Genomic DNA, 27,176 nt, shown 5'->3' on the forward strand with positions numbered 1-27,176 from the left:
GTGATGTGTTCTGAAGATAAGAATGGAACTTAGCCCCATAGAGATATGCTTTGTAAAACTGTCAGTAGATGACTGCCAATGAGTGCCCCAAACATGAGTCTGTACTTGGCACATCACAGTAGAACTGGTCTTTTGAGTCACCCAGGTCTGCCTTGCCAAAGAAGGGTGGGAAGGAGGTTAAATCGGCCCATTATAGATCAATGGATTTTGCTCAGGAGGACAATGAGTATTCTGTTCTGCTTTGGGGATCCTTATTAGTTGTTGAGTGTAGTGTTGACATCTTCCCTGGATTGAAACCCTCCATCATGCAAAGCAGTGTTCCCTGTAAGCTGTGCATTGGGTAGCCACTTAGTAGAGATTCGGGTGCTACCCAGATGATTAGCAGAGTGCCCACAGCCATCCACATGTGTTTATATTGGTGGTGCACATCCACACATGCCTCGGTGCACATAATTTATTCCACACATAGATGGACAACAATAGAGGGAACACTGATGAAAGGTGGGTTAATGGAGAGAAGAGAGGCATTTCGATTTGATCGATTATATTTACAAACCCACCCAGACAACGGACTTGAGGGGTGAGGTAAACTTGCCTCCAGAAAGAGTTGTGCCCGTTTAACTTAAGGTGTGACTTAAACCATGAAGGTGTTGCTCCATTGCCGTGGAGCATTTTATGTCAGTTTAAACCAGATTTGATTTCAGTTTTAACGTGAATGGATTAGGAGCAGGTTTAAACTAAGTCAAATCAGAACACATCTGTGCGACCACCGAGTCTGTCTGGGAAACCAGGGCTGCTGGGGCTAGGAGTCTGCAAAAATCTGCTGGGTTGGAGGTTGCCAAATTATTAACGCAAAAAATAAAATCTGCTGAAAAGGGAAGGGAAGGTGCCGTTTATAGCCCCGTGGAGACTGGCTGAGAGTGAGGAACTTGGGGGAAGCCACCTCTGCTACACAGATCGGACATTTCTCTTCTGTGAAACATTCCCTAGCAAACAGGACCGATAGTTCCACTATCACAACTGTCATCACCCCGACCGCACCAGTACATACTGGTAGATGGGGATTTACCAATACAACCACCGGACCTCTCTCCTGATGGGTTCAGACAGGGAACAGAAACCAGAAGACATTGACGTTCCTCTAGCAGTATCTACCACTGCTCCTGAGATGGGAGACCGAGGTTTCTTTGCATGTTCGTTTCCACCAAACATTTCTCTCCTCATTTTTATTCTCCACCTTTTTCTCCATCTAACAAGAGACTGGCTCAGCCAGCCAGGCTCAGAAAAAAGGCAGCTGAGAACCCTGCTCAGGGGCTTCCTTGCTCTTCTCTACACTGTTCCAGTCACACCTCTATTTCCCCCCCAGCTCAGCCCCTTTCCTGTGCATCACGAAATTCCCTTCTCCCTTTCTCAACCCCTCCTTCGCACCCATTTCCAGCACCCTGCAAACCCCCGGCTGTGCACTGCATTTCCGGCAGGGCGGGGTCTGCATCCGCAAGTGGGGCTATCCCCGGCGCCTTCTGGAGGGACGGGTGTACAAGCTTTGGATCTAGAACCCTGCAGATTTACATCCATGGGCACCCCCACACGTAGATGTGGACATCTGCCCATTGGCTGCTGATGCAGCTGAAGCTGTGGGTATCGAGTTCGTATTTGTGCAGGGCTCTGGCCCTTTCTTTCACTTGGCCTCCCAGTGCGTACGCCCCCATCCAGTTGCCAACTGCCGCTTTTCTTCCATCTCATGCTGAATGGTTTTTGTCCACATGAGAGGGGGCACACTCAGGGCAGAGGCCACACGTGCACGGCAGGCTACCGAGAACTGTCTCCTTACCCATTACTGTTAGGGCAGCGCACTAAGGCGCTGCGAAGTTTACTCTTGGGAGAAAAAAGCCTTGTTTCAGTACGACAGATTTTAATATCTGCCCAAGCCCGGTGATTCTGGGACATTCCAGATGCCATGTCATGACAGCCCCTGCTAGTTTACCCGGGACACCGATAGGATCACAACCCAGTCAGCTCTACAGCAAACACACAGCAATAAGGGATACACTAAGTTTTAAAGTGAAACTGCAGTCCAGCCTTTCTAACAGCTGAACCCTTTCTCCTAGCTGTTTGATGCAAAGACAGTTCTGAAACTGAAGACACATTTTAGAATATTCCTTCAGGGAGAATGCCAACATCCTTCCTTATTTATTTGATTTATAAACATGCCTATAATGCGCATTGACACCGCATGTGTATCTTACTTACATCATCTGCCGTGGAAACCATTATGTTGCGTGTTCTTTTTTTTCTGTGTAATTACATGAATGCATTGGAATTTTACTCTGTTAGCAGATTATTTTGTTGTAACTTGTTAACTGTTCTCACCGTAATGTTAAATGATTCCGTGAACACTTAGAAACACTTTGTGGGTATCATTTGAAATGGTCAAGAAACAGCACCACTGAAGACCAACGTGTTGTTTATATGCTCAAAACAGCTATTTAAGACAATGCTTAATGAGAGACAAATTCTTTACCTACAATCTTTGCTAAGTGCTTGTTGTTTGCTACTGCCAGATTTCTTCTTTGCAAAGCCAATCCTAGATTCCTACTGTTCAGTACATTTAAAGTGGTGTCAACACAGTCTTTAAATAGTTCTGTTTTCTCACTTTCATTTTTGGTATGGCTCCTTGATTTCAAGTTTGCTTCCTCACTTAAAAAGTAAACTGCAAGTGATCAAGTCACCCATCAAAAAGGTGCATTAACTTAACCCCCTTTTTCCCCTTAAACTTGTCCTGTGCAACAGAATCCAGATTACACAGTCATTGTGACACCATATTAGCAAAATATCCCTTTTCCTTAGCAACTGTCATGGAGTCTGGAAATCCATAATCATAGAGGTTGTTAGAAAAGAACCATAAAATATAAATGCACTTGCTACACTTCAGTGATAGGTAGGAATTGCTGCAAGAGGCTCTCATGAACTTAGAAACTACATGTGTGTTTTATTCTCAAATCAAAACATACGTATTTTCAAATGACCTGATAATGCTCATTCTCAGGTATTCCTAAAATGCCACCGTATTATTTACTCAGTTATGCTAGTGTTCTGCCACATGTCTGTTGCTGTGTGTGTGTGTGTGTGTGTGTGTACATACATGTGCATACACATACACACACACACACACACGTATGAATATTCCATCAGGGAGAATGCCAACATCCTTCCTTATTTATTTGATTTATAAGCATGTCTATAATGCACATTGATACCACACACACACACATACACACGATGGAATTCTGATTGCAAACCCCAGGTATGAACCTGCTACTCTCCATAAGGACACAGTTTGACCATTTTTCTCCATAAAAACTGGGTGCCACCCTACCAGGGATCCCTTGGTACAAAGAAGCAAACACCACAATCAGTCTGGGATCATGTATTTTTGAGACTCCGGTACCCTTAGTCTATAAATCTCTCAAGCATATTTTGATAAGAGAAACACTCACTATTTTCTCGTTCTCCCCTCCTCTAGGGGAACCAGTCTGTTCCGTTCATAGGCTATGTTTGCCTGTATCCGTGTATAAACTCTGTTACCCATGGCTGTACCCCTGGAGAAAGATCGGGGTCTCCATTAGCAGCCAGCTGTAGAGAGACCCTTATGTTCTCCCTCTGCCACAACTATGCACCAGACAGCAGAATGCTCTCTATAAAGCAGAAGAATCCCAACCCCACTCAACTGCCAATGATCACACAGTAGAGTCTGACCAAAACTCACCCCCCCCCCCCCCCCAGTTCGGGATTTTGGTTCATTCTGCAGCTGTAGCAACACTGCACAGAGCCCGTAGACAGAACTGCCCCCTCAGTTCTCCACACTCCTTACCCCACAGAGCCTCGTACGTTGGGTTACTCCAATGAGTTCTCCGTGCAGAACTTCCTCCCATTATTTCGTCGTACCCCCAGGAACTCCGCAACTAAAACGCGCACTCCGACACAACTACACACACAGAATCATCACCCTTACCTTCAACAGCCAGCAGCCATGTCAAGCAACATCCCTGCTTCTTCAAATACAGCCTTCCCACTGGTTTTCCAGGCCATACAACTACATGGCTACTCTGAAGGTCTCATAAGACATCTCTGAGCTAGAGAATCTCCAGTGTCTTCTGAGTAAATATAATCCTTATCAAGCCAAATCAATGGCCCTGGCCAAAATGACAAGAGGCACATAGACTGGAACTATCAGGAATCAGCCTTGGCAGCCAAGCCCGTGACTAATTAGCGCCACCTCCCAGACTCACAGCTGGCTTGCAGAAGAATTGCCTGATGGGCCAGGCCACCTACTGGATGGAAGAACCTACCTACATACTGCGTTCAGCAGAACATTACCCCCATTGATGTTCATCACTTACGCCTATAGCTGGCATTGCTCCTGTGCCCGTCTTGTCAATCCCGATCCCTGTATCGGTTCCTGACTCCAGTTTTGGCCCTTGGTGCTAACTCTGGGTTCCTGGCTCTGGATCGGACCTGTAGGCCTACCTGCCCACTGCTCTGACCGTTACTCTGGCCTCCACTGCTCCAACCATTAGGCATGACACCCCACATCTTGGTTTGTGGCAGGAAGCAGGTAGCTGTTTTAACTATGGAGCCATGACCAAGATTTCATTATGACGATCAACCTGTTTGTCCTCACTGAATACACATTTAATATGGGTGCAGGTTTTCAAAGAGCCTACGGCCGTTAGGCCCCCTCCTCCCACAAGGCACTCTGCCCCTGCACCTATTCTTCCAAACTACTCGCATTTCCCTCTGCTCAACAAGAGATGAAGAGAGGAGTGAAAACCCCAACAGCCTCAGCTCGAAGAGGGAACATTTCAGAGGCAGCAGCCTACCCGGTGCCCAAGTGAATCTCTCCTCTGAAATCACATTTTGATTTGATTCAAGACAAACACCAGCTGCCTGGCTTTAAAGCTCTGTTTGCTCACAGTTGAAAAGTGAAATCACATGGGAAGGCTCCTGGAGAAGCCACCTAACGAGCGCGTTTTCTGTCTCGATGCAGCAGAGCAGCAGATGACAGCAGGCACCAGACACTTGCGCTTAAGACGTTTTCTTGCAAAGGCACCTGGGAAGTTGATTTGCATAACTCTTCGGTGTGTGATCACATCATGGCTAAAGCTGATGAGCTCCAATTAGAACACATTAAACCAGATGATCAGCCATTAAGAGACATCGAAATGGGACGGAGCACGGAAAGACAGATGGACTGGGTTAATGAGGGCCACTGTACTTTATTAACATCTTTGACATCTTGTCAATGAGGCTTGATACTCACTAACCGGTGGCCCCGCTGGCCTGACCTCGGCACATGACAATTCTGAGTCTTTATTCACTGATTTTGCTACTATTTATACTAGGGAGTCATTAGTTCATTAAGGCTACTGGGCCAAATGTATCTTGGACTCCAATGCAATTAGCTGAGGTATGGACAGGCTTCCCCTGTGCTAGGCACTGCACAAACACAACATAAAACCCGTTTTTAGGGGAAGATCTATTCACTAGCAAGTGGCCTGTGTTACCGGTTGGCTCTCTCTGGTCTGGCACTCTTGGGGCCTGACTGGTCCCTGATGAGGATTTTCCTGGACCAGGGGAGGTCTTCACTGCCACCCTCACTGCCACCAGTCCCTCCCAGCCCTGGCTTTGCTACCAGGTGGAGGCTAGCTCCCCACTGTGGTTGATTCCCCATTCTCCACTGGGACTCTCTGGTCCTGCAACACCCGTGCCAGACCATGCATGTTACTGTACCAGAGAGTCCCAGCTAATAGAGCTTCAACCTGTAGTTTCCAAAATGAACTTCCCAGCAGGTTTTTCTTGTTGCCTAAGTCACACCATTACTGCTGCGACTGAGGAAAGGTACAAACGATCCCCCTCCCCTCCACCCTGGAGGAGACACCCAAAACAGAAAGACCCACAGTCGTTCTCCTAACCGAAGATGCACATGATGGATTCTGAATGATTAATCAAAGATCCAGGAGGCATTAAATACATCATTCATCTCAATCCTTTCACAGAGACCGTGGGAAACATGTTCATTAACTCTTGAAAAAAGTTAGCTGACGTTGCAAGGCATGTTAACAGTTAGCATACATTGCAATCCTTGTTCACGCTACATGTCTTTCATCCATCAAATCTCATCCAGGTGCAAGAACGGAATAAGAAATCTGTTTATACTTCTTTATGCCGTAATGGTATAAGGGCAAGAGTAATTTTAGTCATCTTAATATATATAAATAAAAGTAAACCCGGATTTCTTCTCTCTTATAAGTTAAGCTACAAGGGGAGGGATAGTCAGTGCTTTGAGCATTGGCCTGCTAAACCTAGGGTTGAGAGTTCAATCTCTGACGATGCCATTTAGGGATCTGGGGTTAAATCTGTCAGGGACGGTGCTTGGTCCTGCTGTGAAGGCAGGGGACCAGACTCAATGACTTTTCAAGGTCCCTTCCAGCTCTAGGAGATAGGCATCTCCATTCATTTCAAACAACTGCTAGATATTAAACGAGCCTTGAACAAGAAGAGTTGCTGTTCTCCGCACAGCAGAACCTTAAAGAAATGAACGCCAGCATTACCGACTAACTGGTCAACCAGACTCCTTGTGAAACTAGAAGCAACCGATCATGCAGCAGGCGAGGCCCCTCCACCTCCGCCTAAGTAAACATTGTACCGTGCCTGTGTTGCGTTTTAAGGGGAGGCGCATCTGAGCTGCTGCCTGTGTTGCCGTCACTTACAATTCTGCAGGAGGTGAAGATGCTGGGGCTGCCAACCCAAAGCAGCCAGAGCCATTGGGACAGGACTAGGGCCTGCCCAGCTTTCACCCCTACGGCCCACTCCCCTCCTTCCCCAGACATACAGTCGCACACATCCCTGCCTTGGGCGGGGGGGGGGGAGGCGAGATTGCAATTAGTGACACCCGAGGTCAGCTGTGGCTGAAGCGTGGCCTGGAGCGTCAGCTGCTGGATCTGGAGCTCCAACTGCACTTTGTTCAGAGTCATGGACAATCTGCGTCCCCGAGGTGCCCACAACCCTGAGGTTCCATTGTCGCACTCTTCTGCCCAGAAATGCACATCTGGCTCCACTCTGCCACTGACGTTCTAACCCCCAAACTGTCTAGATTCTGCTTTAAAAAAAATCTACACTTTCACACACACACACACACACACTATGATCGCTCCGTTTGTCCATGCCCAAGACAGCACATGGCCTTCACTGCGACTGAGGATAAAGCAGCTGTATAAAGCAGTCAACAGAGGAGGATCCTACATTAACGAAAGCCAGCCGGAATCAATGGCTAGCCCAAGAAATACTGGCCAATGCGTTGTTAACATATTTGTGACTGCTAGGTACTGGCCCAAAGGGTCTGTTAATGAGGTTCCGTGTCACGGCGAAATGTTTACGGGGCGTCGATGGCATACAAAGAACAATACAAAGAGATAGCGCATGGAAATGGGTTCTTTCCCTTTTCTCCGAAGATACCAAAAAGCAGCCAGCTTTGCTCTGCATGGACCCAGCCCCTTGCTTTCCACATGGGTGAGTGAGTTCGGTGACGGAAGGACTGAACAGAGGCTGGCGCCGTGGAAAGAGCAGCAGCAGAGGAGGGATGAGGATCGAAGCGAGGAATGAGTGACTCTGCCCTTTCTTTTCTCTACTCTCATCTCTGAGCTCCTTTCTCCTCCCATAGGCGGTGCTCCCCAAAGGCCCTAATCCTGCCGCCTTTGCTCCAGACACCCTCGGGCAAGACTCCCTTTCGCTGCCAAGAGCACGTTGCCAAAGGAAGTCTTGAGCAAAGCCAGCGGGGTGAAGCCCAGCCCTTTTCCCGAGCGAGAGGAAGACGGGGTGTGCGTCTGGGGCTCCCAGAGGGAAGCAGCAGAGAGCCTGCCCTAAGCCTGGGAGGGCAGCCCGGAACAGGAAGAGCACTGGGCCAGAGAGGGATCTCCCGGGAAGGACAAGCCGGAGGGATTGTGAGGCTCTGTGGGGCAGAAAATGACACCACAGGGGTTTGTTGGGGAATATTTACTGGTGCCAAAGATGACCAGGAGCACCCAGGACTCCTGCATTCCCTGTACTAGTCAGATGTGTGTGTTCACCCGGGGTGACAGGGTAGAACAGGGGCCCTGGGGGTGGCAGGGCCTTTCCCTGCTGCAGTCCTGCGCACGCCTTCTCTTGGCCGGAGCTGCCTGCCAAGCAGACTCCATCTTGGCCATGAGGGCGCTAACAGTGCTGCAGGAATGCAGGCCCTTGTGAGAGCGGTCAGGAAGGAACCCAATGGCGCTACCCCCTCACGAGCATACCTAATACTGAACACAAGCCAGGCTGCCCAAAGCAGGCCCTTACACGCCTACCAACTGTGCTTGTGCAGACATTCAAGGGGATCTTTTAAACAAACAACAAAAAGCCCTTCTTTGTTCCAGTGTTGACAACGTACGTCAACACCCGTGTCACTGGGCACCTCTACCAATAGGTGTCATCTAACATAACCGAAGTAAAACGTGTCCGATGACAGAGCCAGTCTTTCCAGTAGCTTAAGTTCTGCTTGCATCACAGCAGAACCCTCCCCAATGAAGTGGTGGCTAATAGTCTAAGCCGGGAACCTTTTCAAGGTCTCCAAAGGGGGTACAAAGGAGAGCCATGTATGCCTCTCCATGAAACTACCACAGACCTGTGCTGATCCTTTGAGAACAGATGTGTACCGTGGAAATCGTCAAGCCTGAAATTTGATCTCATGTATGATTTATGTGTCCTCTTCTTTGATTGCACAAATATGAATACAGCAGGCCCTTTCTGCAGCATGGACTCAGTTCAGAATTAATACCAGATGTCAAAGTGGACCAGGTACCAGGAGGGGAAAGTTACGGTAAAAGCTCCTTTCCATTAATAGGGCCATTCATTCCAATGGCCACTATTCCACAAGGGAGCGGGACATAAATTATGGATTTGACATCTAGTTATAGACGATTATCTTTGACATAATGAAGTTATAATTGAAGGAGTTTGCACAATGTTGGGTTATTAAGTGCCCATTTACTGTCCCAGCACCAGGTGCAGTGATGATAGGCCATACAAATCATTTGGAAAAAAAGCCAAAACGGGCTCCTTTCCTAATGAAGTACCACACATGTTTATTAATTTAACAGCTTGTCTTCTGCCTCCCCCATCTGCTCATTTAAAACAGTTATTTGCCCTATCCCTATTTCAGAAGTAAGTTTGGCCAAAAATAATTAGTCGGGGGAAGGGGGCAGTGGTGGTGATAGGGTTGTTTGAGAAGAGGCTCCTATTGTCAGGCAGACTTCTTCCACAGTGGATCCACGAAGAGATTTTTGTTTGTATGAGTTTTTAATAGGACATTCACTTCGGATTAGTGCTGCTTGAGTGTGTGCCGTCCAGCTGTTGCCCGTGTCAGGTGGGAGAATGCAAAGTTCCACCGATGATGTCAGAGCTCAATAAAGTGTAACACGAAGCGCTCTGTTGAAGAAAACCTCTGGGGTAGAAGCCCATGTGTGCTTTAAGCTTATCACATAATATTATAGCTCAAGGCAAAGAATACAATTTTGAGGGCGCTTAAAATTAGACCACGTGCTAATCTCCGAGGGAGAACTCCCTTACAATGAGAAGATGAATTGGTATACATAAATACAAAAGCCTCTTTTTAAGCAGAGAAGACACCAGGAAAAAGCTTCTGTTTAAACGCAGAAAAAAAAATCACAAAACAAAATGATTTTTTTTCTTAGTTCCATCAAAATGGTCCAGTGTAAATAGAGGGTTACACCTCTTTCCACATCTGCATGCAGGATTCAGCGTGCCTGCTCGAAAAAAATGCTCATGCTTTCTGCTGGAGAGAACGCTGTTATCTTCTAAATAAACAGCAATGCCCTGCGGTGCCCCTCTCAAACGGAAACACACATTCGAAGGAAGTGAGTGCAACAGTTCAACAACATTAAAAACGAGAGCGAGAAAGGCACGCAGCTAACCGTTTGTGATGATGGGTAGTTACTGGACTGCACTCATTAAAACACACAGCAACACTGCAGGCCTCCTGAAAAGCTTCCTAGATATTTGTTTATCAAGTCCAAGTCACTAGTAATATTCATTTGCAAGGCTTATTTTTTAAAATAAAACAAAACGTCCCGGTACGGGCCCAACTCAGCCTCCCTGCATACACCTTAGTGCAGTGGCTTTCAAACTGCCGGTTGCAACCCAGCGCTGGGATGTTGGGCGCTGGGTCTCTTGCTGCAAGGGGATCAGGTGAGCAGTGGGGGTGCTAAGGCAGCTCCCTGCTTGTCCTAGCAGTGTAGTCTGTGCTGTGCCCCAGAAGCGGCCGGCAGCAGGCCCTGTTCCTAGGTGGGGGGGGGGGGGGGGGTGGCAGAGCATACAAGGTCCCACGCACTGCTCCGTCCCGATCACTAGCTCTGCACTCCCACTGGCTGGGAACCGGCTGCTGGCTGCTTCTGGGGCACAGCATGGTCTGTGTTGCCAGTAGAGGCAGGAAGCTGTTTTAGCCCCCTTGCTGCACCACTGAACGGGAGCCTCTCGAGGTAAACTCCTCCTGCCCCAGCCCTGACCCCGCCCAAAGCCCGAGCCCCCTCCTGCACTCCAAAGCTCTCACACTCAGTCCCCGCCCCCCCACATCCCATGCTCTAATCACATTATGTTGGGTCGCGGCAGCAACGATTTTCTTCAACTGGGTCATGAGAAAAAGAAGTTTGAAACCCCCCGAGTTACTGAACCTCACTGGATTCCATGCGGCCTTGCAAGCTGTCGCCAAGGACCCTGCCGAATTGCTAGGAGATGATGATATAGTGGAATAGGAATGGTTAGGCCTTCACCTGACCCCTATGCCCAGGAAAATAACATAGGGAAGAGGAGGCAGTCAGCAGTCTGTGGCCATAGCTAACTAAAAGGAGGCAGGAGGAAAGGTAAAGGAAGGGACCCAGAGAGAAACAAAAAGAACAGCTCACAGAGCCTGCATTCAAGGTCATCATTTGAACCTTGGTTCGTCCTCCCCCCATGCTCCACAGAGCTATATGCTCCAGTATATCTTCCACTGCTGGAGAAACAGATTAAAGCTAAAAAAAGAGACGAAGAATCTGATTGGAGGTGTAAACCGGACAGCTGCCTGGAGAAATCTGACGTCCCCTCTGTTTAACTCACCTATTATTCTTTGTAAAACCGGGGCTCTTCAATCCGTGTCATGTGCATTAATATGTTTTGAAACCATTTCAGCTCAGCTTCACCCATCCCCTGAGTCACCCATCCCCTCAGAGGCTCTACCCGAAGGAACATTTTGCAGAGTGCAACACAGCAACATAGGTTGCCTTTGTCTGCCTAGCTCTAAAGCCAGAGGTGCATTTTATGCTTAAGATGATTCCAAAGAGGAAGTGAAATTTGCTCCCATAAAGCTTTATAAATAGCTGGTGGATTTTTAGTCCAAACGCTACATTTCAGTTATTGCTTTAGACATTTATTCTGAAAAACTTCCCTAATATTAGACATTAGAGTCCCACTTATCTCTGAACTTGTTTACCATCACCTGAAACAAGCAACCCCTTTTGGTAAGGCAGGCTATAATCCTTAGCTCACGAGAGCCCCGCCAGGGGATGCAGAAAAGGTTTCATGTCACAAATTAGCGATTAAGACTTAATGCTCAGGAAGAAAGAACTAGCTGAGCGAATGAATGAGGCATCTTAACTAGAAAAGGCTAATAACCGTCGATCGAGAACTAAAACTCCAAAGGGTAAAGGGAGCTCCCCTTAGCCGTATGTGTGAGTCTTCAATCCAAATAGATAAAGTGTTCCCAACCATGCATAAAGAATAAGACAAAGCTATGATTGCTGGGACACTACATCTGAACCAATAGAGCAGTGGACTTATTTCCAGCCATCCTAGGTCTCAGGAATTAATTTGCATATGAATAAATATAAACGACCATATTAACATAGTCCTGATTGCTGTACTAAAGGTAGGTGTAAAAATAATGGTTATGGGTGCTTCATTGATTATACAAATTTAAAACCATATTTTTTTAATTAATGGAGGGTGAGGAAGGAGAAGTAGTTGTAAAGTGGATGCTGATCTAGGGCTTCATTTGTATTAAATGATTTACGGCACCATTACTATGTTTCTATAGTATACCGAGTGGCGACTCTCAGCAATTTCCTTGTAATGTATGGTGACACTAATGTGCTAGTAAACTACGGGAGTTTACACTCTATTCAGTAGTGTGAAGGGTTGGAAAAATGCATTGCAACATCAATGACATGGGTAAATATCACCAGTGATAAAATAAAAAACAAAATACAAAAGAAGACAGTTACCTATGAATCTGCCAGCTGAACGTGACTATAACCTTGGCAGCAACAGCATTCAAAATGTACCATTTATGTTTGCACACAGATGCAAAACCGGGAGGCTTTGACTGTTGCTACCCAGCTTTGCTCAGTTTTAGTGTGATTCCATTTCAAACTGCGAGGTGGACTGCCATGCGCTTTCTGCTGCAGTTCAACACAATGGCTACCTCTACCTTGGGGTTAATGAAGTCCTGAGGTAAATGGATGAGCAGGCTGGGAAGAGAACGTCTGCACTAGGGAAGAGAAGGGAGAAGCCCCAGAGAACCAGGAATAAGAAAACAGGGAATAAGATAAGCCTGGAATATAGTAGGGATGTGAAAGTGCCAGCCTTGGCTCATCAGTTAATGCGCATGGTTACATGCGCCCCCCCCATCCCCCACCATCCTGCGTGAAAACGTGTAACCACTGAAATGTTTAGCAGTTACATGTTTACTTGAATAAAGGAATTTTAACTTCCCTAGACTATAAGATGGGGTAAAGAATAAGCCGTCCATGGACAGTGTGCGGACAGAGCATGCTGCGTGCACACTGGTTCCTACATAGGCTCCAAGCCAACCCCAAAGCATGTGATGCAATGTACAGTGCATACAATGTGATGTGTACATGGACTCATAGAACACTAGACCTGGAAGGGACCTCAGGAGGTCATCAAGTCCATCCCCTGCCCTCCCGGCAGGACCAAGCACCGTCTGGATCACCTCGACAGATGTCTATCCACCCTGCTCTTAAACATCTCCAGTGCTGGCGATTCCACAGCCTCCCTAGGCAATTTATTCCAGAGTTTAACCGCCCTGACAGGACATTTTCCCTAACGTCCAACCTAAGCTTCCCTTGCTGTGCATAAAGGAAGAGATTTGCTGTGCACTTTTGGCTGAGTGTTATGCTCTGTATCCGCTCCCCCTATGGTTGAATCTGCCCAACTCACTGTAGCTTTGGTCTCTGACAAATAAAGGAACTGGAGTGACAAGACTGGAGTCAGACCGAATTCCTGGGGAAGTGTGCAGAAGAGGACTCAGGAGAATTCCAACGGGCGTGATTGGGGGCAGAACACTAGAATACTAGCCTCTTCTGCTTGGGGGGGATGAGACTCTCTCCTCTGCCTCGTTTCCTAGTGTGCGCATGTCCCCTGGATTTCTGAGCTCCCTCCCGATAACAGGGGGGGCCCACCATGAGGGATAACCCGCCCCCCAACAAATCCCAGCAACATTAATCACCTCTGCAGCCAGAGTTACTGGGCAGTTACAGAAGGAGTGTCACACAAGTAAATAATGTACTATTGCCCTTTGGGCAAAGATGGTTGGAAAACTGGTTTTGCTGGGGCTGAGAACAGGCCACGCCAGGTAGACACGATGGCGCCATGTGATGGGTACGGGCCACTTCCCCCTTTCGTCACGTCAAGACATGGATGTGTCACTCTGCACCCAGCCTGTGGATGAGCTATGTCCGCCAGAAAGCCCGTTGCAGTGGGCTGATAAGCCTGGGGCAGTTGGATCAATGCCTCAGCCCACGACAACACCAACTCTGGCTGCTGCTAACCGAGTCCCCCTTGATCTGCAGAGAGCTATGGTGCCTATTGAAGTGGTGTGGTGCTAGGTAACATCAGACACAGCTCTGAGAGGCTGGGAGCGAGAGTCACCCAACCTGAGACATCATCTGCCTAGCTGGAGTCCCCTCTTCAGACAGGTCACACAGCTGCCAAAAAGACTCAGAGCACTGAAAGGCTACAGCCACTGTTCGGAGGCAATGGGGAAACAGCTGAAAAGACACTGCAGACAAAAGGACAATGCTGCTGGGGAGGTGACAGGGGTATGAAGCTTTCGGGGCTTGGGATTCTCAGCCCCCCCTTTTTGGAAGCACACTCCACTTTCTTTCATGAGAAAGATCAGCTTTGGCGAGAGACGGAGATCGGGCCACGGACTCTCCTGTCCCAGTTGTTGGGAATGCAACTGCATTTGCCGGGCAGTGAAAATGATGAACCTGCTTCCATACAGACTCAGCCCCTTGGCCGTGACCTTTCCTGCTGCACGGCATTAGCAGGCACTCACATTGACAGTGAAAGGCAGCGCACGCTTTCCATTTGGAGCGGGGGCGATCAGCACCCAATGATATGAATGGCAAAAATCCCATGGACATCAATAGGGCCAGCGCTGCACACACAGTATGCATGGATTCAGGCTGCATAGGTCAGGGTAACTTTGGGGAGCAGAGAAGGCTTCGGTGCCCATGCACAAAGAGACTCCTCAAGTTCCGGATACATGGGTGAGGGGGCGGCAATTGATGGGTAAAGTGATAGAAGCCATAGAAAGTCAATTCAGATCTACTTCCTCACGCCAGGAGCACTGATGGGTCTACTCACACTAAGACACCAATCCACTGGCGTACCCAGACCAGAATCTGCCCCCTGACTTTACAGAGCTCCCTCAGGCACCCTTAACTACAGGGCTCCTCACAGGCCCAGGGGTCCCCTCCATGCAACGTTAGTTGCAGAATCACAGTCTTAGAGTGTGAGGTTCTGGGGACAGAAAACACTGCTGCACACCAACACACAAGAACCATCTGCTGTGCGAACGAGACGCCCAGCGGGATAGCAGGAACGCTGCAGAGTCACAGCATTCCCCCGCCAATCGTGTCTTTCTGCTGAGCCTGCCCTTCACATGCCTAGCAGACCCCTGGACGCTAATGAGTGCAGGGGCTAAGGCAACTGAACAGGCCCTAGCCACATGCTGTCACGTGGCAGTGTACTTGACCGCATAATGACATGGTGCACTGAGAAACACGCATGGGGAATGCCACACGTCGTATAGGTATGGAGCAGGAGGAGGGCAGGCATTCCCATGCTGGATCAGACCCCCAGGTCCATCCCGGGCCATGCCTGGTCTCAAGCACTGATCAATCCAAAAAGCTGCTGGGCATACCGCAGTTGGTAGCTGTGGAATAAGCTGCCCAAAAGGGAATTCATTCCCATATATTTCTTAGCTGCTCAAATGTATTTATTTAAAGGGGTCCCTAAACAATTTTCTAGGTGGCAATTACTGAGTCCTTGGTTTCTTCTTTCACCTACAACAGTTCTGAAAAATTGATCACCATCACTCGCTCCCAGTCCCTGGCCAAATGTTCCTCTCCTCCAACCCCAAATGTACCACCCTACTTTTAAAATAAATATCCCCAGGGCAGAGCAAGAGATGGCTCCATGTCCATCTTTGGTTTTAATGTGTAGATCTTCCTACAATGCAGCCACAAACGGTTGACTCGGTATCTTCGAGCTGTCATAACTGAGGACACGAGGCCCGAGTAAAACAAGCATGGAAAAGATCTAAGAACGCTGTAAGCAATCAGAGTACCTCTTGTAGTGGCTAATCTGCTTCCCAAAGTCAAAGCCAAACCCACACTGTACTCTGCAGGACAGAAGGGGATAGGGAGCGAACTCTCCGAAGCAAGCTGTGCAATGGAACCACTCTTACTAATGGTGCAGCCTCACCACCCTTGAATAGTTGGAGTTCCACAAGCTCCTCCCATTCCTTTCCCACCGCTGCCTGCATCAGAGTGAAGAGAGTCACCACCAAAATCAACGGTGCAGCAGGATCAGAGAGGGAGGTACTCCAACCGATATGCTATTTAGGAGAAATAATGGCCTTGGGATAAAGCTCAAATCTATGAATGGCATGGAGGGTCTAAGCCGAATCTATTGCAGGTGTAACACTATTTAAGTCAATGGAATTAATTTGCCCCTGTGCCCTTTGCTGGCATACCATAACTCTCTTCTTGGAGACTCTTCTGCATATACAAATAAGACACATTCATGCCTATGGCTACGGGACCGTGCACAGGGACACAGACTATGTCACCGACTCACCCTTCGAAGGCGGTCTCTCTGGGTCCGAATCCAGATGGATTGGTGGAGCGATGTAGGAAACCTGCCCGTGGTGTGCCTGCCCTGTGGAGAAATCAAGGCTTTCAGTGTTTCCTGTTTCACATTCAGATCTGTAAGGGGTTTTGTTAGACACGCACATCACACGCTCAAAACAGGACTAACAACAGGTTCAAACACATTCTACTTCATCATGTATTTTTCTTGCACATAGAAATGAATGAAGATGATGAACCTTTCGGAGGACTTTTGTCCTGTCAATATGCATATCAAAATGTTTTTGCTTCCTCCAAACAGACATTATTGCATGTTTAAATCTAACAATATCTCCCATTGCCATGCTTAGTGAATGGTTCCACATGCTTGCTCATCATCACATTTCTCCTGGGATCCAATATGAACTGGTTTAGAAAAGCCTAATTGCAGGTTCATAATGAATTTTGCATTGCGCTTGGTTATGGGGCCTCTTATCCAGTTTCCGTTGCGGATTCTCTGTGCTTCAAACTTGAGGGGGAGGGAGATCGTTCACTCTTGTTAATCTGACTCCAGCAGTTCTAGCTTCCAGCAATATTTACATTTGTTGCCTACAAGAGCTTTTAGGCCTGGTATACAATAGAGTGGAAGGTTGACTTAAGATACACAACTCCAGCTACATTAATTGAATAGCTGGAGTCGATGTATCTTAAATCACCATCCACGCAACAGGAGGTCGACAAGAGCAAATGCTCCCATCTGCTTCCCTTACTCCTCATGAGGAGCAGGCGCACCCTCTGAGTTTGATTTAGCGGTTCTTCACTAGACATGCTAAATCAAACCCCAGAAGATCAACCATGGCAGAGTCGATCTTCCACGTAGGGTAGACATGGTCTCAGTGAAAGTATGGCATAAAATACAACAAACAGTGGCTTGACATTTGTCTACAGTACATGTAAAGTTGAGCATGCAGAAATTACAGTCACTGTTACCTGAATTAAAGCTCTTTAATAGCCAACAGGCATCTTACAATGTTCTTTAGTTGCTAAAGACTTCATTTTTCTCCAATGGATCACTAGGTAACTGCTTATTTTGTGAAACTTTTATTTATAATAAAAACATGTTATAATTCATCTATTTATTGTAACAATTTTCTGGGCTGTTAATCTCTTTTTCTAAACAAGGAAAGTTAATGGTACATAGATTATGATAACAGCTAGAATAACCTTCCCGTTTCAAGTAATATTCATGCTGTAATAAAAACAGTCGATTCCTCTTATGAGGCACATTCCAAATAATTAATATGGCTCCCTGTTGCCATTTGCTGTTGTTGCTCCAAGCAGTTTTCAAGCTACCCTGATAGACAGTAGAGAATTGGTAACGTCTAGGGTTCTTCATAATGACATCCAAGAACACTGGGAGTGCCCCATGCTGGTATAAAGCAATATACTGAAAACATCTCGTCAGGGGTGTAAAACATTAAATGGAAAAAAGAACGTCTGCATGGAATGGGCTATATTTACTGCTTTGCACTGAGACTGACTCAGATAATTTGCATTATTAGCCACTGCAATAATTGTATGTTATTCGTGTTTAAATCGGTCGATATGTCATAAACTCTATATTTGCTTTTAAGTGCTTTCTCACAGGAAATCTGTGTCATGCAAACCCATGTCTGATAGCACTTTAAGGGGCCTTTCACTTCTCAGTTGCATGCTTATATCCCATTTAATGTCAACAGCAAATAGAAGTCACCATCGGATAACTGTTCAGTCATGAGATAGGAGTTAATTGGTTGGTCTCTCTCCAGCTCGGGGGTAGATCCATTGCAGGATCAAAGCTTTAATGGCCTAAAGGCATGGCTTTCACTTAAGGTGCCACAGGTAACGGTCCTGAATCCTGGGGAAGTATCAGAGGAGGTCGTGAAAATGAAAGGAGCTTTGATGAGATCCAATGGCTGAAATTTGAGGCCAGACAAATTCAGATTGAAAATAAGGGCACTTTTTAAAAGCTGTGAGGGTAATTAATCACTGGAACAACTTATCAAGGCATGTGGTGGATTCAATATCACTAGCAATTTTTAAATCAAGATTGGCTATGCTCTAGTTCAGACAGTAATTAGCTCCGGGAAGTCATACGCGCTGTGTTATGTACAACAGCCAACTGAACAACCGCTATGGTTCTCTCTGGCCCTGTTGAGTAAACAGTGGCTTCGTTATAACCAGGATTTCACCCTATGGAGCTATGTTAGACTTGACGGGTGATAGCCTGGCCCAGCTGAAGTCAGTGGGGAAACTCCTGTACTGGGCAAGGAGTCCACTCTGAATTTTCGTATCTTGTGGATTTCTCTTCATCTTCCATAGACTAGGCCAGATCCTAATCTGATGCAAATTGATGTCACTTCATGGAGCTAATCAGAATCCTGCTGATTTGCACCACCTAACGATCTGATTCAAACGTTGTGTAAATGAGTAAAACAGTCCTCTCCCTCTCTCTGGGTATATAGGATAAAAAGTTAATTCCTGTACTCAGCTGCTTTCTACCTTCAGAACTATCAAGTCTCTGTGAGAAAAAAAACTTCATTTTCTTTGCATGGAGTTATAACTAATGGCATTGTTTTGTTAATTCAGTCTCATGCAGCATTGCCAACTCTTGCAATTTTATTGCTAGTCCTGGAACGTATGCAGTATTTGACGTTTACTTCAAGCAAGCCTATGGCCTTCCCGTGGAACCCCATCGGTAGCGCGCGCACGCGCGCGCACACACACACACACACACACACACACACACACACACAATCTTGTGTTTTTAGAGCCAGTCTCATGATGCTTTGAGATAACTTCTGATGTGGAAATGTCCAGGACTAGCCATCCTGTCTAAGAACCCTGCCAAGCTTGAATGCCTGTTGGCTAAGCTCTGTCTAGATTGTCCACCTAGAGCTCCTACTGGTGGGCACTTGCTCACACTAGTAGTAATACTGAAGTCAATGGGATTATTTGAGTGAATGCTTCAAAATGTGAGTGTTGCATGCTCTAACCCACTGTTTCTTAAACTGTGTTCTGTGGCACACCGGTGTGTCGCGAGTGCAGTCAGAGGTGTGCCGCAGAGAACAGAGTTCAAAATGGCCACCCTTAAAGGAGCAAGCAACCTCCCCACCAACCAAAATCTCCTTGGTTGTTCCACATTAAAAAAATACATTGTTTGGTGTTCCTTGGTCTTAAAAAGTTTAAGACACACTGCTCTAACCCATGGGACCCATGGCTGTATGAGGCAAAACACTGCTTGAGAAGTAAGGCAGATCCATGCCAACGTTTTTAGGAAATTACAAAAACTGCTTTAAACAAATGGTCCATTTTCTAATAATAAAAAAAAAAGTAAGTCTCCACTACTGAAAGAATACCAGAGGTCAAGAAGGCTCTTTTCTGAGGAAAAGTTGGGCATGCCTAGAATGATAACAGCTTGCATTGCCCTCTTCAAATCCCATTCTGTCTATAACCATCTGGTGTTCCTGAAGCTGACTCTTAGGTAAAAATGTAAGCAGCAATCAAATGTAATCATCAGAGGAACTGAGAGATAAACTTGCCAATTTCATATCTAATCTCTTCCTTCGGGTTTCTTTTTCCCTCTCCCTGCTTCTCGTCTCGTTTGTCATTGTTCTCCTCCGCCACATTAGCAATGTCTGAAGGAGCATCAAAGCGGCGGCATGCTTCACTTGCTCAGGAAATGAAGTCAGTGATTGCGGATCAACAGTCAGCCAGGGGCTTCTCCCCATTGACGGAAACAGGAAAAGGGGGACAGATTAAAAGGAGGGAGGGTCTTTTGCTGAAGGGTAGCGTTAAAAGCGATGGTCATTGAAAGAAGCCTGGCAAATTGTAACTCAGTAAGCCCCATTGGACTCTGGGATGTTGACAAATACTGAATGAGTGGACGGCTTCAGAACCCTGACAGATTGTGGTTGGGCAGGAGCACAGGCAGGGTGTGTGCTCGCACACACAGAAACCAGCATGTGCAATTTGTGTTTTTTTTTCAGATCTGATACAGGAAAAACAAACTCAGTGGCTGTGTAGTGAATTTAGAGATAGCGCTGTGCAAAAACATCGGATTCACTGTTGCAACAGACCTCTCCAGACTCCCCTTCGTGGACTGAGTCATAAGGTATAAAAAGCGATTGACAATTTTAGGGACCAATCACAAACTATCGATAGAACAAACATTAATTCGTCTAGTCTATCGAGTTAAAAACCATCTCCCTAAAAATGATACAATCGGACAAAGCTCATCGCCACTGTTCGGCATTCCACCTGCTGGTGTAGCCAACTCCCGTGACGCTCTCAAAGGGCTTGGAATATTTGGCATAGTTTTGGAAAGTCTCAGTTTCTGGAGTTATGGGAATAGGTCAGAAACTCGGGATTTTTTTATTAAACTTTAGGCTGCAGGATTGCAAAAGCAGGGAGGAAACAAAGACTTAAGGATGAAAAGAACAAAGGCAGCAAATAAAAAGATTTAAAAAAAATCTCATTTTTTTATGCTGACCTGTTCATTTGGGAGGGCCCGTATCATGATTTTTCAATGAGTTTATATTACTGTTAGTAGAGGGGAAAGAGAAAAGAGGAAAAAAACTGTATTGCGTCATCTTCATTCTCTCTGGGTACGTGGCATCATTCTTGATCCCAGCAATTTCACTGTTATCCCTGAATGTGAAACTTTCACAGAGCAACATAAACAAATGTTATTGAAAAACAAATATTCAAAGGGCAGTTGAATTCAGGAGCAGCTGCCATTACTAGAGACAACTTAACTGTTAAACAAAACAAAACAAACCCAACAGCACCCCCCCCCCCCGCACACACACAAAATTTCAAGTTGGTAGTGGCCCTTTAAATGTTTGAAATAGTAGACATTCCCTTGGTAGGCTGTTTCCCAGTCTATCAGTTTTCAGTCAGGAAGACTGGCTGCAATATTTCTTTTCTCTGAACTCCATCCAATTTCAACCAAAAAGAAGGCCGGAACTAAGCTATTTCATCTAAGCTATTTATTCATCCTTCACCACTGTGGTACCTAAGTTCCACCAATCGTCAAACGGATTCTATCCACACAACACCCATGACAGTAGGGAAGCACTGTATTCAATTTCACGTGGAACAGAGTAGATTAACTAAGGCTAGATCTGTATTGTGGAGGAAGGAAGTATGGATTAGATAAATGGACTATAAGGTGGCTAGATTGTCTGGCTCAATGGGAATGATCAATGGCTCAATGTCTGGCTGATGTTCAAGCAGAGTGCCCCACGGGTCAGTTATGGAGTTGGTTTTGTTCAACATCTTTATTGATGACTTTGGATGAGGGGACGGATTGCACCCTCAGCAAGTTCGCAGATGACACTAAGCTGGGGGAGACAGGGCAGGGACAGGGTCCAGAGTGACCTAGACAAATTGGAAGTTTGGGCCAAAAGAAATCTGATGAGGTTTAACAAGGACAGGTGCAGAGTCCTGCACTTGGGACAGAAGAATCCCAAGCTCTGCTACAGGCTGGGGACTGACTGGCTATGTAGTCATTCAGCAGAAAGGGACCCGGGGGTTACAGTGGATGAGAAGCTGGATATGAGTCAACTGTGCGCCCTTGTAGCCAAGGCGGCTAACAGCATATCTGCGTGCATTAAGAGGAGCATTGCCAGCAGATCTAGAGAAGTGATTATTCCTCTTTATTCAGCATTGGTGAGGCCACATCTGGAGCATTGCGTCCAATTTTGGGCGCCGTCCCCTTTACAGCAAGGGTGTGGATGCATTCAAGAGGGTCCAGTGGAGGGAAACCAAAATGATTAGGGAGCTGGAGGACTTACAAGGAGAGGCTGAAGGATTTGAACTTATTTAGTCTGCAGAAGAGAAGAGTGAGGGGGGATTTGGTAGCAGCCTGCAACTACCCCAAGGGGGGTTCCCAAAGAGGATGGAGAGAGGCTGTTCTCTGTGGTGGCAGATGACAGAACAAGGAACAATGGTCTCAAGTTGCAGTGGGGGAGGTGTAAGTTGGATACTGAGGGGGAGGGGGAGAAACTATTTCCCTAGTAGGGTGGTGAGCAGCGGAATGGGTTACCTAGGAAGAGGTGGAATCTCCACCCTAGAGGTTTTTAAGTCCCGGCTTAACAAAGCCCTGGCAGGGATGAGTTAGTTGGGGTTGGTTCTGCTTTGGGCAGCAGATTGTACTTGACCTCCGGAGCTCTCTTCCAACCTTAGGATTCTATGATTGTAAGGTCGGCTTAAGGCATACAATTCCAGCTACGTAAATAATGTAGCTAGAGTCAACATACTTTAAGCCAAACTTTGATGATCTTCCCAAAGTGGGAGGTCAATGGGCGAAATGCTCCCATTGACTTCCCTTACTTCTCACAACAGCGAGGCGTACCAGTGCCAATGGGTTCCCTCTGCATTTGATTTCATGGGTCTTTACTAGACCTGCTAAATCGACTGCCAGAAGATAGACCAACTACAGCCTTGATCTTCCCATAAGTCCAGATGTGGCCTAACTTAGGCCAGGTCTCACAAGATGCCTGTGGTGGAACCACAACCCAATGTCTGGTTTTGAGTCCAACTCCTGTGCTCTGTCCAATGGACTGAGAGATTTTATTTCTTCTTCTGTCATAAGTTGCCTTACATATTAGGTGAACATTGCACCAAACTCTGACATGCTATCAGCTTGCAAACTCTTGTTCAGTTGAACCTAGGTCTCTTTTTTGGCATCATATTTATCCTCCCACAGATCACCAATGATATTTATATCACTTTTTGCAACATGCTAGCTTGCATTTCTGAAAATGGAATTTCATTTCATACTCATATTCCTTAGCCACTCTGGGTCCCTTTGTACTGCTGCACTCCCCACCAATGTTTCCCACACCTCCCAGTTTAACATCATTTGTGAACTTAATGAAGACTGTTTGCCATCTCTCCCAAATCATTCAATAGAAGTTAAATAGCACTGAATTTTACACTGGTCCCTGTGGTTTTGTTTTCTTCCTGTGTGACTAGCTTTCAGTCTGCGTGACATGCTCCTGGACAAGCCAATGTGAATCCATTGTTTGAAAGATTTCCTGAGACACGATATATTAAATACTTTTTATCTATTACTGCACTATATTTACCATGTCTGCTTCAGCCTCTGATTTAATGCTTCTGCTTTTGTCTGGTATTGCTTGTTCTTTATAAACCACTGTTGGGTTTCACTCATAGTTTTGCAATCATTTAGATGTTAGCCAAACTTTATGTTAATATTGATTTGTTATTTAACCAGGATCATTACGTTTTTTCCTCTGAAAGTAAACACCGTATTTTTTTTTAACCATTCTCTGGGGAACCACCTAGTTCCCCATGAGTTTTCAAGAAAAGGGTTATTATCAATAGGATGGTAAGTTTGATAACTAGTGCGTCATAGGATGGATTTTGTCCAAGCCTGGTGATCTGCCTATGTTCAGATTCTTTTATGTATCTCAATTTTTAATCACTATTTTTAAAACCCTCCCTTCACTTTCCCATGTGCAGAACCTGCTTTCTTTAGTTTTCTTTTGACAGCTAGACTTTACAGAGCAGTTAGTTAAATCATTTTATAGCTTGCATTGATTTTGTCCACCTCCTTATTTATTAATGCAAGTATTATCTAGTTTATCTTTTTCTTCTGTCCCCTTAACTCCAATGGTTAGCACGAACTCTCAGATTTTCTCCCCTGGAGCTTATTTTTCCTCCTGTAAGTCTTGAATGACTCCTATAGGGAAAGTCTCAGAGGAGTAGCCATGTTAGTCTGCAACTTTAAAAAACAATTCCGAGATTTGTGGCACCTTAGAGACTAATACAATTATAGAATGACAGCAAGTTTCAAATGCACACTAGAATGGCTGGAAAGGCACACTGCAACAAAAGCCACCTCGAGGCTCCAGAGCGCATCTGCATTCTGTCAGTGGTACAGCCGGGTTTGAGAGGAGAATATGTCCACTGGCCTCTTCCAGGATAGTCCAGTGACCACACCTGTGAGTAGTCACGTTCGTTTTTATGCCGATACCTGCCCTTCTACAGACGGCTAGTAATTCTGGACTTGTAAGAATAGGGATTACAGAAAATGGTTGCCTCAAAGGAACAGAGGACACGGGACCAGAGGTGGCTAGCAAGACTTAAAAGCAGCTTCTCCAAAACAATGCAGCATTCATTCATTCACCCACAGGTAGGAAGCACGCAAAGCAAAGGGTAGAGCAATGAAGCTCTACCGGCACATTTCCCTTTCTCAACGCTCGACTTTCCTGGCACGCTTTTCTACACGTCAGCCAACCCCACTCCCCTCCATCTACGCACTGAAAAGCGCAGGACCGCTGCTGCAGTTTTGAAACATGAGTGGTTTTCTCCCCCTAGCCTGCCTGGGGCCTCACATTCAACATCTCACCCCCTTTACTACTCCTGGGTTCCTCTAACATTTAGAATGAGCCTTTTGCTGGTAAGCTGTATTGGGAGGAGTGAACTGCTCTTAGGGGTATTCTCCAATGAACAGTCTCCCCATTATTCCCTCGAGGACTCCGATCTGAGCCATTGTTTTATCTTCCCGCCTTGGATCCCTTGGCAAGCCCTTTGGCTCTCTGTGCTTAGAAGGTAGCCTATCACAAATCGACCCACAGAGCCATGCACCTTAGTCACAAGAAATAATACAGGGCTCCCCTAGTTTGTCTCACACAGGGAGGCCAAAATGTCCCAGGCTTAGACAGCCATAGGAAGTAAACATTTCTTATCGGTGGATAGTATGCCTATTGCAGAGAGGGGAGTACTGGATGCACCTCCCTGATCTGGCACCCCCAGAACCTGAGTGGTCCTGAACTAGGGAGTTTGCCAGAACAGGGGAGGTCAAGGTTACCCTCCCAGCGCTCTGGGGCTCTGGCCCTGGCCCGCCACCAGCCCTGGCCCAGCCTACATTCCCCACTGGTCCCTGACCACCCCGTGACCCTGACCACCCCCCACTCCGAGTCGGTCCAGCAATGGTGCCAGACCAGAGCGTGCTGGATTTCTGAGGTTCATCCTGTGTAAGTAAACACATTTGAAACACAAGGTGTCTGTATTTATAGAAGTAATGTGAATTCCCTTGGTCATGGGAGCCAGGTTCCTTGTTCCTTTAGAAAGTCACTCTGATGATCTAGTAGAGAACGAAGACTGGTTTCAAGCTGCGGCCTGCCAGGCAGATGCAGAGTTCCTAGGATATTGGGTATGGAGCATTGCTGGGCGCTAAGGAGGGGCTGGGTCAGAGAAAGGAAGCACAACCAAGGAAGAGAGGTGGGAGAGGGAAATAATTAGCTAAGCCCTCGGCATGTAAAAGTGGAAATCTCTACCCAGTATCTAGCCGGGGCTGCGTGAACAGCAAGCCTGATAAAACATGATTACCGGCTCCCGGAATGCATCACGCCTATCTTCAATTTCCACTCCGCCTTTAGGCCTTGGCCGTGCAATCTGATTTGCACGGGAGGCCCTTGGCACCCATGCAGAACAGCAGGAGGTCCATGAGGGTGCTGTAGGTCGGTTGTGCTGATTGACTGGAGCCTATGTCACTGACACACGAGACCCCATCTGCAGCATTCCTGAGTCATCAGCCCCACCCGACTTTAGCGGGAACTAGGGATTTCTCAAGGTGCTTCTGGGTTTTAGGGGCACAAGTCCTACCGAAAGTCACCAGGATCGCACTCTACTATGCCCTAGTTTATATCGGCAGCAGTTTAATGATGACAACTTAATATGCAATGCCTCCTATTAGAAATCTCCTGCCCCATTATTTCAGCAATCAAATCTCAGGTGAAAATTATCCCTCTGGGTCTTGCTGCGCCGGACTATTTCAGTATTGTCCTCTGACCTGGCACCAAGGAATACGCTGCAGCTGGTGGAACAAAGCAGTCCCATCACTTGAGCCTTTCTGCAGAGCGCTGAGCCAGAGAACTGACCAGCAGGGCTTGCTGTTTTCAGAGTGCTGCTTCCCGAGCGTGCCCAGCATGCTAAAGGAAACATGACACACTGAATTATGCTCCCTCCCCAAAGTGCTTGCTAGGCTAGGAAATGACACTCCCCAATCACTGCCGCTAAGGAAAACCAACCAAGGAAAAGGAGGCCTGAGCGGAGGAGATGAAGGCAGAGTGGGATTCTGGAGAGTAACAAAACCATCTGAACTCAGGAGAGGAGAACTCGTGTATGAGAATGGCACAGAGCAAGGTCAGCAGTGGCCAATATAACTGAGACCATCTTGCTGTAAGGTCTGGTAGCTGCAAGGCTATGGGTGGACTGATGGAGTGATGAGAGCTAGAGTTTGGCCAGCTGAGAGTCCGTACCAGAGGATGAATGGCAGAACCAGGGAGAAAGGGGTGTACACTGGAGTCATAAGCCAGAGGCAGACCCTGTGATCCATGCCAGAAGTCTGATGCTGGCGTGGAGCAGAGGCTGGGACCAGGAATATGAAGCCAGAGCAGGGAGAAGTCCACCGGGGCAGCAGCCTCTCTGTCAGCTCTAAGGCAACTGGGCTCCGGGGCAAGCGATGGATGTGAGGACTCAGGCCAGCCGCTGGTCCTGGGCCGCCTGGTGCCTTGCAGATGTTTTCTTGTCTCGCCTCAAACACCGTGGCCTCCAGCCCCTTCGCAACATAATGGTCTGGATCGAAAAGCACGGTAGGCTGTAGGCCAGGCTCCGCTGAGCCTTTTGCTTCCGACAGGACTGCACGCTTGGGACAGTGCAGGTTAGAGAGAACCAAAGAACCCAGTGCTGTGCAATGCCATCCAGTACCTCTCTCCCAGGGCAAGGCTCCTGCCTTTGGTGCATGTTAATGACTTGTCTAAACTAAGCTAAACTGTCCAAGATGATGGTTCATCTCCTGCATCCCTGGGATGCCACAGAACAGATAGATCATTGGCAGAAAGATCTCTTTAACCGTAGCGGCATAGGATTGGAAGG

The 27,176-nt window shown here is 46.9% G+C and overlaps 1 protein-coding gene across 17 annotated transcripts in view; it reads right to left on the reverse strand.

Moving 5' to 3' along the window:
• ADGRL3 (adhesion G protein-coupled receptor L3) overlaps positions 1-27,176 on the reverse strand; it is a 630,261-nt gene that overhangs the window by 181,295 nt on the left and 421,790 nt on the right. For 15 of the 17 annotated variants that reach the window (XM_089778190.1, XM_089778189.1, XM_075929233.2 and 12 more), the window contains one exon: positions 16,237-16,317. The exons of the other annotated variants lie outside the window; for them this stretch is intronic. In XM_089778190.1, the coding sequence (XP_089634316.1) occupies positions 16,237-16,317 (81 nt within the window). The remainder of the gene's footprint in view (positions 1-16,236; positions 16,318-27,176) is intronic. 17 annotated transcript variants of the gene reach the window in all.

This window comes from Pelodiscus sinensis, chromosome 4 (genome assembly GCF_052426305.1).
Source record: "Pelodiscus sinensis isolate ZL-2025 chromosome 4, ASM5242630v1, whole genome shotgun sequence".
Classification (NCBI taxonomy): domain Eukaryota; kingdom Metazoa; phylum Chordata; order Testudines; family Trionychidae; genus Pelodiscus; species Pelodiscus sinensis.